Genomic DNA, 12,444 nt, shown 5'->3' with positions numbered 1-12,444 from the left:
AGACACACGCACAGAGACACACGCACACGCACACGCACAGAGACACACGCACACGCACACGCACAGAGACACACGCACACGCACACGCACAGAGACACACGCACACGCACACGCACAGAGACACACGCACACGCACACGCACAGAGACACACGCACACGCACACGCACAGAGACACACGCACACGCACACGCACACAGACACACGCACACGCACACGCACACAGACACACGCACACGCACACGCACACAGACACACGCACACGCACACGCACACAGACACACGCACACGCACACGCACACAGACACACGCACACGCACACGCACACACGCACACACGCACACACAACTGCAGTGTGACTCACACCAGGCCTCCATGAATAATGAAGCCCTGGATAAGCTTGACGATTTGGTTCTTTCCTCCACCATGCCATGATCGATCTGTGGTTGACATTTTTAGCAGTTTAATAAAGACAGACACATCAAATGAAGTCTCGCAATGTAATTTGATGTGTCTATCTTTTACGTCGACCGCTTCTCCCACAGATCTATCGTATGATGCGGTATTGTGTTTTTGGAGGAGTTAAAATGATTGACAAACACGTGAAACTTTTGCCAACAATTCCAGGTGGTTGCGGCATCGTCTTTTTTTTTTTTTTTTCTTCCCTCTTCACCTATTTGCGAGTTCCTTCTAATTTATCCTGAAAGTCGAGGTAACTTTCGTCTTGCCTTCTTTTATTTGAAGGTTGCTTATGATTGCACATTATAAAGCTTCAATAAAACACAGGGCCTCGTGTTTAATGGGGAGTGATCCCCTAAATTTGATGGATTATGGCTCAACTAAATAACATCTTTGTGTCGCATTAAAAGCAATTCGTACCTGCCTGGCTTCCAAGAAGGCTCTTTACAATTTCTAGGTAAACTGTAATTGTTTAAAGTAGTTCACTCTCCTATTTATATATTTATTTTCATCATGTTGACAGACTAGTCTGAGTCGGTTTTCCTGCCTACTTTATGTCGACGTTTCATTATAATTTATCAATAAACAGAGAGCGTGCCAAAATGGTGAACATTCTGAAAGTCTGAGATATTTTGTGCCTTGGTATAATAAAAACAACAAAACAATTAACAAAACAGGATTTTTGAAAAAATTTTTTTATTGATCACATCAAAAAGAAACAAGAAATAACAAGAATGGCACTTGGTAGAGCGCATACCTCTGCCAGGCTGAACAGTTTGTCTTGTATCTCGTTGATAGGCCAGATCTGGATTCAGACCTGAACCCAAAATGAAATTGGCTTGTTCTCGTCACCTAACCAACTCGTACACCTGGTTTTGTCATGACTCGTCTAGCAACACTCCATTGAATCCGCATTTTCCTTATCTTGCTGAACTGCTGTTATTATTTACCACCATCGGCATTAGCAAATGCAAATTGGACCGTGATTCGGTGACAAGGATATTAATTCGGCCTACTGGCTCCATCGCTAAGGCATTGATGTGTCACTGATGTCGTTGCCCCGACACATTCAGACTGGAATTGAGAATTTTGCCGGTATGCTGGTGGCAATCGCCACCTCTTTGCAAAATACAACATGGGATAGTTCAATCCCCACAACTGATGCTGTTAGTCCCCAGCTTAATGTCCAGATGAAGGATGTCACATTTGTTGATGAAACCCCCTCTTTGTGAAGCACCACAGCCAGTTTGTAGTTTGGTTAAGAATCCAACCCAGATGAGATAGCTCAAAGGCAAGTGTGCCATCTGTGTCATTCGGTCACGATGATGACAGTTGTGTTAATTTGTGGATTGAAAATTGGATAATGAATGGTTGAACTTTCTGTGACCTGAATAACAACAATACTACTACTAAAAATAATAACATAATAGCCATTCCCTTCATGCCTTGAGGCGCATAGACCTGCTGAGGCAGTTTCATTTGGCAAAGGAGTACAATCCTGGATGGGTTGCCACTCCGACGCAGGATACGCCAATGGCTTATTACCCCAGTAAGCTGCTACTCATTTTGAGAACCTTGGAAGGATGACAGGCTGAGTCAACCAACCTGATGATATTTCAACGGCACGACAGGGGCTCAAACTCAAGACCCTATGATCTTAAGCCAGCCACCTTAACTGTTAAGCCAACACCAGGCTATTGTTCCACTCTTTGGGCATCAGGCAATGGAAGGAGTGGATGGCATTTTATATACTCTGCAACATTGTGAAGACCTACTTGCATTGCTTTCCAGACATGCACCGGATCCATTTTGTGTTCCTCATGCAAGCTTTCTCGTGCATTTGCTTGATGAATGGTGACATTTCAAATCATCCTTTCCTGTAATTATTTGAATAAGAAAATATCATGAAAACATTGACCTGATCTCTAGATCCTTCCATAATGCATGCGAGCTTGGGTTGCTTCCATAACTTTGCCTGTTGAACATCTATTACTAATGTTCAAGATCCATTGGCGAGGGTGCACCTCCTGCACTGACTGCAATAATGTGCTTCATTCGTTTAGTCTGTTATTTGCACAAGATCTTCGACCGTGCAAAAAACCCTTCCATCAGTTCAAAATTGTAAAATATTGAACTTGTCAGACCATGACTATAACCTTCCATTGTTTCATCTTCATCCATGTGAATTTGAGGCTTTACCTCCTTTCACCTGTTCTTGCATTTCTCTACTTGCAATCGAAACAAACTCTTACCCTGTTCACCACCTTTGCCAAGTTGTTTTATTTATCTACTGGTGCATGCTCACCTTCCACTTCTTCCTCTTACAATACAAGTAATTATGGTATCTTTCTCATAGTTTCTGTTTGTCGGAATCTATTGTGACCTTTAGAGGTCACTGCCCTTGATAACATTTCTGAGATGCATATATATATATATATATATATATATATATATATATATATATATATATTTAGCTTTCCTGAAGTAGCTGTCAGTAGAAGTAGCCCAAGGTAGTTGTTGGTTGCCAAGATAATCATCGACCCTTTAATAGATTTTGTTTTTGGTTTTGCTGGATGCTGAGACACCTTTCGCACCTCCAAAAGGTGTGGGAGGGTGATGAGTCACTGGATATCCTACCATGATGACAGATAGCTCTGGGTTACATGGCAACAGAAACATTATTAAGATCATGGGAATAATATATCTATGTATATACATATATATGTATAAATTCCTTTGAAAATCCAGCAGATTTTCACCAATGTTGCAGGAATGTTTTTAACTATTTTTCATTAGATGACTTACTTTGTTCGTACACTGTAAGGACTTCCTCCTTTTTATTTGTTTTCAAGCAAGAGTCTGCCCAATGGTTGCTGTCGTCTCATGGCTAGATTTTGAATGACTTGTATTCTCCAGAAAGGTTTGCAGACAGCCAAATATATACTATGTTTAATGACCACGAAATAATGATTAATATTTTTCTTCTGTACTGCCTGTTTCTAATTTTACCAACTCCTCCTACCCATTACTGTCTCTATAATTGCTCTAAACACTTCCACAAACCCAAATAAATCTTTCCACCTATTTTATTGGTCTATTTGCATCTGCATGAGTATTGACTGTGTGCTGTGCACACCTAATAATAATGCGTTCACAGATCACAGATTCCTCGGGACATATTCTTTTCTCGAAGGAAGAGGCCTCCAAAGGCAAGTTTGCTTTCACAACTGATGATTACGACATGTTCGAGATCTGCTTTCATAGCAAAACACCTTTTGGTGAGTACTTTGTGCAGATAACTTTCTGGCTCGCTTTCTGTAGAATATTTGAGTTCTAAGTAGATTTGCTGTGTGTGGTCTTGTGCAAATAGGGTCTCCACAGCATGTCCTGCTTGGAAGTACAAATTTTAATTCCTTCATTAACACGAGCACACGTAACTATTCAGTTTAAACTGATATTAAACAGAGTAGCCTTTGAAGTTTTGTTTAGTACGTGCTAACACGTCCACATTTTTGGTGCCTCAACTATGGAAAAAATGGAGGTTGCGTTCCTCATGCGTGCAACAAGATGGTGCTCCTCCACATTTCTCATGAATTGCTCGTGATCTCCTTGATGATCCATTTTTCCCACAACAAATGGATCGGTCATGGTTGGGCCATTGCTTAGCCCCTAATATTAGCCTGACCTCACTTCCTGTAACTTTTTCTTTTTTTTGTGGAGTTAATCAACGACAATGCTTTTGCCACACACCCCCAGTCCTTGGAAGAACTACGAGATCGTATTGGCATTGCTGTTTAGGGCATATTCCGTGGAATTTGTCCAAAAGTTGCAGATTATTTTGCTGAACGTCTCCAGGCGTGTATTGCAAGAGAAGGTGGACATGTTGAGGACTAAATAAACCTTTCAATGTGGAAATGGGTACCACCAAGCCCAAATGGATTTTGTTTTTCCTGTGAATATTTCTCTGTGGTTTAAATTATTCGGATAGTAAGAAAGGTTTATCGACACTCCTGCCATTCTTAAAGCTTCGCATGCATTGGCAGCTTTTTGAAGTGACATGCAATCACAATTGTTGCTTACAGCAGTTTTTTTGAGAACACATTTATTGATCACTTTATACACTTGCAGCATTTATGAATCGATCGCTGAGCTGTCAACAGTTGCCTTCATTTCTTCCCAGTGCGGCCTTTCGGGGGGTTTTTCGTTCGTTGCCCCGAGTTTGTGGGAACAGGACAGAACAGTAGCTACCCTTAATGGTCAACAAGGTGTATAAACCAAGCAGAGATTCGAGCAGAATCTGACAAAGGATCGCGTGAGCAGTTGCTTTCACAGATCGTTCTTTTCTTTTCCCTTTTTGCTTATTGTGACGTGTTTGGACGAATGGCTTGCTTCGACACGGCTTATGTTGCTTCCATCGTATGCACGGCAAAATGAGAGACCACGTTGGTGGATAATTTCCTACACTTCACTGTATTAAAGCAATTGTTAGACTCGCAGATCCTGTGGCTGCCTGCCTCCAGGGTTTGCCTGTGCCTTTTGTAGCGGCTTGTTTAACATTCACAATTTCGACCGAATTGTTCATTCTGAAGCTGCAAAAATAGTGCAACATAAACGATAACTTAGCGAGTCAAAATTGATTTTAATCTGTGCCACATGATGCATGGTTATCACAGGCTTGCTGGCGTGTTGGTCTGGTTGGGCTTGTTCACACGGGATGTCTTGTTTGTAAAAGTTCACACGTTTAACCGTGTTTGGCAGTTCTGCACGCTGTTACACAGCAGCTCGTGCATGCGACTTACATTAGGGTTTTATTTTGAATATAGTGTGGGGTTGCTTTATGGAAAGCCAGTGTAATTCAAGAAACGATGGACATTGAAGTAATGATGAGCTTTCAAGTGATAAACTGACCAAGCATTTGCTTGCAGAGAGTGAACAATAACAAACAACAACAATAACACCAACAACAAACTTTTACAACCATTTTTTTTTTCAGGTAGTTGGTCAATGGCATTCATTCATCCATACGGAACTATCCATTGTGTTGGTTTAGTACAAACCCAAGCAGTCGAGATCTTTCTTGACATTTCAATCCATGTCTTTTGCAGGACATCATCTTGGCTTTTTTTTTTCTTTCACCACAAGTTTATTGATTTCTTTTTCCTTCATTTTCTGACCTTTGTTGCCCATAACCATACAAACCAAGTCTTCTCTTCCAAAGTTCTTCGTGAGTAATGTTTTTTAATCTCTTCCTGATTGGTGAGAAAGAAGCATAAAGATAATTAATTTTGCAACTTTCGGGTCGAAATGTTATGCATCATTCGCTCCGACACCAAGAGTGGACCGTAATTTTTTTTTTAAGTGGACCGTACAGAAAGTGAACAATCCTAATTTTTTAAGGGCAACCCAAGTACAATTTTTTTCCTTTTTTTTCTTTCTGAAAACCATTGAGAATCATTAATCATGGTTTAATTTGAAAGGGGGGGGGGGATTAAGTAATCACAAAGTGTCGAAAAAAGCCTGAGTGCCGGTTTTCAATTTCGCTCGTGATGTCACACCCTGAAGCCATATTGAGCCAAACGGCAGCTTTACATTGAGAAACAGTGTATGTCGAGCTTGGATTCAAATACTGATTCCACCGTCATTAGCAACACTGAAGTTTCTCAGAATGTAATTTCTGAGTTGTTGTTTGGGGGGGATCAAACAGAATCTATAGACTATAGACAGAATCTATAGAATCAAACAATCAATTGTTCTTATTTTTCAATTAAATGTCTTATTTTTATTTATTTATGATTTTTGGCCTTATTTTGGGAGGCTGGAACGTATCTCATTCAACAGCGAATACACCAATTGTATTCGAGCGAGGGTGCTCCGAGCTCTCCGTTGAAAGTGATCATTAGGATTTTGAAGAAACGGTTGGAGACCAAATTAGTAATGGAAGCGCTTTCTTGGGGAATCCTAAAGCCGACTTGTTTCGAGCCTAATGCTAGTGATTCAGAGGAAGAAGGCGGAATTGTTATTGAAGATGAAAATGCTGGTCACTTGAACACTTCAGCTCGGTAGGGTTTCATTTTTCGTTCAACTGGCGGTTTATAAGTGAGGGATTTTGTATTATTTGATCGGTTTATAATATATTACTCGACCCGAAATACCCATCATTGCCCGACAGCTGAAACCACCCAGGCACACTCGGACACCGCAGCCAAAATGGGAGATGAATGCCTTGTCCCACCATCGCAGGCTGACCAGGTGTCTTGTATGTTATGGGATCGTCCTGTTTCATACTTTACCCGTATGCCATTTGTGTGCGTGTCGTGTCCCACCATCATGTCTGTGAGGTGTCAATGTCCCTCCTTAGTGGAGGGGGAGGGAAGGTGTAGGATGATGATGGTGGTGGTGGTATTGTGAAGGTGATAGGGGATTGTGGAGGAGGAGGAGAAGGATGATGGTGGTGGTGGTGGTATGGTGAGGGGGGTGAGGGGGGAGATCCTGAAAGTTTTTGCGTTCAAGGTCAAATCCTCTCGGAGGAGTAGATGATGATTATGGTACATACATACTTGCTCTCTAGTATAAATAGATGGTGGTTCATTTGATTTGTAGAAATTGTGTTGATGATGGATAATTATTTCAGGTTCTCTTGTGGTAGCTGCAGGGAAATGGCAACAGGTGTTTGATTCACCGTTCAAATCACCCGTGTACATGCACTGGTAGCTGAATAGACGGTGTTACACTTTTGAGTGACGGTTGTTTCTTCCTCTTAATCGTAGTAGATAACCACAAGATCTCGTTATCTCTGTTGTTTCATAACCGTGCTCTATAAAATGTTCCAAGCACAAAAGTGATCATTTTGTAGGCCCGACCCACACTCGGGTATTTCTGACCAACCTCGTCCAATTTCTGGCAAACTTGTGGTTTTTTTTGGAGTTTGGTATAGCACGAAACCATCTCGGTTTGTATTACTGTGCAAGCACCAAGGACGCACCGACTCGGCATATTTGTGGAAAATTGAAAATTATTTGCCGTTTCAGTTAAATAATGTTGCGATGTAACCCAAAGGCAGGACAAATCTGGTGGTCTACTTCCAGGTGTGACGTCACGACTAATCTGAAGAAGAACATTTCACCTTTTAATCGCAAATTTACCCGCTGTATTATTTGGAAAATCGAAAAGTTACATATCATATCTATTTTGTAGGGTATCAAGGGATAGATTAGCGTTGAGGTGGTCTGAGCATTTGTTTTCCCCTTGAAGTGTTTCTTCACCTTTGTGAGATGCAGGCAAAGCGGTATATAGCACATTACAGTAATACCTTGACATACGAATGCATTAACTTACGAGTATTCTGAGTTACGAGCCGTTGCTCGGACGATTTTTTGCTTTGTGTTACGAGTCTAGAACCGAGTTACGAGTGGAGCGAGCTGTTTTTTTTTTTTTTTCTCCCGCCTTTTCACGCATCTCCCGCCACTCACTCGTTCAGTTCTCTTGGTTATCTCGTTGAGTAGGGTCGTACCGTAGTAATCTGCGTTGTGTTTCGCTCTTGTTTTTTCATTGGTGCAGTTATTTTGCCAAATTTCTTTGCAGTAACTCAACCAGGAGTCCTAAAAAAGTAACTGCAAAGGACAGTGCTAAGAAGAAACGAATGATGTCGCTTGAAATGAAGCGTGAAATCATTGCAAAACATGAACGTGGAGTGCGTGTTGGCGAGGGAGTTTGAGCGTAGTATTTCAACGATATGTACTATTCTCAAGCAGAAGGATTCGTTGAAGGCTATAACGCCAGCCAAGGGCGTTACGATTATTTTGAAGCTGCGGTAACGGCTAATTGTAGCAATTAAGTGTAACAGCAAAGGGAATAAAAAAAAATAAAATGTAAAAAAAAAAATTGCAGCAATTAAGTTTAGTGATAAAGTGAATAAAAAAAAAGAAATGTTTTTTTGGGGGGCGAGGGGGGCTGGAACTGATTAATGGTATTTTAATTAATTTTAATTGGGAAAATTGTTTTGATATACGAGCAAACCGAGTTACGAGCTCGGTCACAGAACGAATTAAACTCGTATATCGAAAGTTTATAGACGGATTTGGATGAAACTCTGTGAACAGATTGGTTGTGTGATAAGGACAAATTGATTGAATTTTGTTGAAGACCTGGTTCTGGATCTGAGATTTATTATTAGGGCTTCAAGCAAGTGCTGAAGCCCTATTGAATTCGTTAGTATTATTAGGGTACCCTGTGAGTACAGGGTACCCTATTGTTTTTCTTGTTTATTATTATTACGCATTATTATTATTATTATTATTATTTTTCCGCCGGCGTTTTGCACCCTTTTTCGCTTTAAAAATCATTTTCTCTGGAACACTAAGTCCGATCGACAGGAAATTTTCACCATAGTATGTATCTTTTTTGATAGCACAATCACGTTATAATTATGACGTCATTGGTCACGTGGTACGGTCGCCATCTTGAAAAAAGCGATAAACTTTGGACATCTGTATCTCGGAAACCGTGCAATGGAAAATTTTTTTGTTTGATACATTTTACTAAGCTCCCTATGGGGAACACGTGTGATTTTTCGTGACGTCATAGGTGAAGCGATATACCGGTGAAAATTCGTCAAGTAGAACGCCATATAGGAAAAATCTGAAAAATTCTGAGCGTCATCTACACCAAAATTCATCGTAAAAAATGTTTTTTTTGACGTCATCGATGACGTAATTCGGCCGCCATCTTGTTTTTTAGTGTTTTTTTTAAAAAATCTTCTTCTCCAGAACGGCTGTGCAGATTGCGGCGAAACTTAACACGCACATTCTCCCTGAGGTCCTCTTTCAAGTTTGTTAATTTGTTGTTGATACGTCACATGGTTTGGCGGCCATCTTGAAAAACCCTAAAACCTTCAAACATCTTCTTCTCCAGAAGCGCTGGTCCAATGAAGTCGAGATTTCAGAACTATATTCGGGACATGTATGCGATGCAAGTTTGTTAATTTCGAAGTGATAGGTCACATGGTTTGGCCGCCATGTTGGATTTAAGAAAAATATTAAATAATGTTTTCTCTGGAATTTCATAAGCCATCGAAGCAAAAATTTGCAAGTGCCTTCGTCCCTCAAGTCTGCATACATGGTAAAAAATTTTTACCTCAGAAGTCACATGGTTTGGCGGCCATCTTGGATAGAAAAATAGACCTTATCCGATTTACACGAAACTTCATACACTTGTTCAGGTCGATGATGGAAAGCAGAAATTACATTTATGATATCCTCGGTCACAAGGTTCGGCAGCCATCTTGGATTGAAAATGAATAAATTTTAAAAATCTTCTTCTCCAGAAGGGCAAGACAGATGAAGACGAAACTTCACACATATATTCCCCATGAGGTCCTTTCTCAAGTTTGTTAATTTGTTCTTGATCGGTCACATGGTTCGGCGGCCATCTTGAAAAAACCCTAAAACCTTCAAACATCTTCTTCTCCAGAAGCGCTGGTCGGATGAAGGGGAGATTTCAGAACTATATTCGGGACACGTAGCCGATATAAGTTTGTTAATTTCGAATTGATACGTTAGACGGTTTGGCCGCCATCTTGGATTTAAGAAAAATATTAAATAATGTTTTCTCTGGAACCGCTGAACCAAACGAATCGAAAATTTCTAATTATCATCTACCATCGTGTATGCACGCATGGTAAAAATTATGACATCACACGTTACATGGTTTGGCGGCCATCTTGGATAGAAAAACGCACCTTTACCAATTAACACGAAACTTTACAAACGTGTTCCAATACCCAGTTGGAAGCAGAATATAAATTTCTGATGTCATAGGTCACATGGTTCGTCAGCCATCTTGGATTGAAAATGAATAAATTTTAAAAATCTTCTTCTCCAGAAAGGCAAGACAGATTAAGCCGAAACTTCACACATATATTCCCCATGAGGTCCTTTCTCAAGTTTGTTAATTTGTTCTTGATTGGTCACATGGTTTGGCGGCCATCTTGAATTTACCTTAAAACCTTCAAACATCTTCTTCTCCAGAACACCTGATCTGATCAAGGGGAAACTTCACACCCCTATTGCACATGAGTAGGGAATACAAGTTTGTTAATTTCTAATTGATAGGTCACATGGTTTGGCAGCCATATTGAATTTAAGAAAAATATTAAATAATGTTTTCTCTGGAACTGCTTAACCTATCGAAGCGAAAATTTGCGTCTGTCATCCTCCATGATATCTGCATACATGGTAAAAATTATGAGGTCACAAGTCACATGGTTTGGCCGCCATCTTAGATTGAAGGATAAATATTAATTCATGTTTACTCTGGAACCACTACTTCTATATATGCGAAACTTCATATTTATAATTTAGGCTACATGTGAAACAAAAGTTTAAAATTTCAACCTGATCGGCTGTGTGGTTTGGCAGCCAGAATTATTTAATTATTTGAATCTGGTCGCCAGTAATAAGGAAATTGAACGCTTTGTGCTGCCCGGTTCGTAACTCGTCTGTTCCGCGCCGTCTCGAAGCAGGCCTGTGTTTGTATCACCATTAAATAATGTTTTCTCCGGCACCGCTTATCCGATAAATGCGAAACTTTGCGACTATGATTTAAGTCTCACGTTGTGTCAGTTGTGTCAAAGGCGGACGGACTGGGTACCCGGTCATCACTGCCAGCAGTTATAAAGTGGCAGTTCTAGTTATTATTATTATTATTATAACGGGTTTTTATGTTCTACTGACCGATTTTGTGGCGGATCTGGAGGGAAAACTGTCGGATGAAATTCAACGAAACTTAACAGGATTATTACTCACCACCTGAAGTTTATACTATGAAACATTTGATGACGTAGGTCACGTGGTATGGCGGCCATATTGGATTTTATCCAAAACCTAAAAACATCTTCTTCTCCAGAAGGGATAATCAGACAGCCTCAATCTTTTGCACACATTTGCTAAGTAACTTGGGAATGTAAAGTTGTTAATTTGGTTGAAATCGTTATTTAATTTATATGATTTTAAATGATGCCGATTCGCCTCATTAAATATGCAAAATATGCAAATGAGAGTTGAAAAAATTTAATGACAGATTTAGATAGCACATAAACAGGGGACTCCCAATATATTTATACGATGTCTGTATTTGACCCCAGTGAGCCCCCAGCGCCCCCCAAAGTTGAAAATGACCCATTTTTGAAATGTCATAAAATGAAAACAATGCTTGGATGAAATTCAATGAAACTTATCCATTTAATAACTCTCCACCTGAAGTTTATACTTTAAAAATTTTGATGACGTAGGTCACGTGGTCTGGCGGCCATATTGGATTTTATCCAAAACCTAAAAACATCTTCTTCTCCAGAAGGGATAATCTGACAGCCTCAATCTTTTGCACACATTTGCTAACTTCGATGTTAATGTGAATTTGTTAATTTCGTCGAAATCGTTAAATAATTAATATGATTTAAAATGATGCCGATTCGCCTCATTAAATATGCAAAATATGCAAATGAGAGTTGAAAAAATTTAATGACAAATTTAGATAGCACATAAACAGGGGACTCCCAATATATTTATACTATGTCTGTATTTGACCCCAGTGAGCCCCCAGCGCCCCCCAAAGTTGAAAATGATCCATTTTTGAAATGTCATAAAATAAAAACAACGTTTGGATGAAATTCAATGAAACTTATCCTTTTAATAACTCTCCACCTGAAGTTTATACTTTTAAAATTTTGAAGACGTAGGTCACGTGGTATGGCGGCCATATTGGATTTTCTCCAAAACCTAAAAACATCTTCTTCTCCAGAAGGGATAATCTGACAGCCTCAATCTTTTGCACACATTTGCTAAGTTCCATGGTAATGTTAATTTGTTAATTTGGTCGAAATCGTTATTTAATTTATATTATTTTAAATGATGCCGATTCGCCTCATTAAATATGCAAAATATGCAAATGAGAGTTGAAAAAATTTAATGACAGATTTAGATAGCACATAA

At 39.8% G+C, this 12,444-nt stretch overlaps 1 protein-coding gene across 1 annotated transcript in view; it reads left to right on the top strand.

Annotated features, from left to right (window-relative positions):
• TMED10 (transmembrane p24 trafficking protein 10) overlaps positions 1-12,444 on the top strand; it is a 42,978-nt gene that overhangs the window by 8,154 nt on the left and 22,380 nt on the right. The window contains exon 2 of the mRNA XM_085869495.1: positions 3,615-3,735. Coding sequence (XP_085725621.1) covers positions 3,615-3,735 — 121 coding nt within the window. The remainder of the gene's footprint in view (positions 1-3,614; positions 3,736-12,444) is intronic.

The sequence above is a fragment of the Eptatretus burgeri genome, chromosome 2 (assembly GCF_056783735.1).
Source record: "Eptatretus burgeri isolate ZD-2024b chromosome 2, Ebu_testis_v1, whole genome shotgun sequence".
Lineage (NCBI taxonomy): Eukaryota > Metazoa > Chordata > Myxini > Myxiniformes > Myxinidae > Eptatretus > Eptatretus burgeri.
The sequence above is the reverse complement of the archived record's forward strand: the minus strand, read 5'-3'. Positions and strand labels throughout refer to the sequence as shown.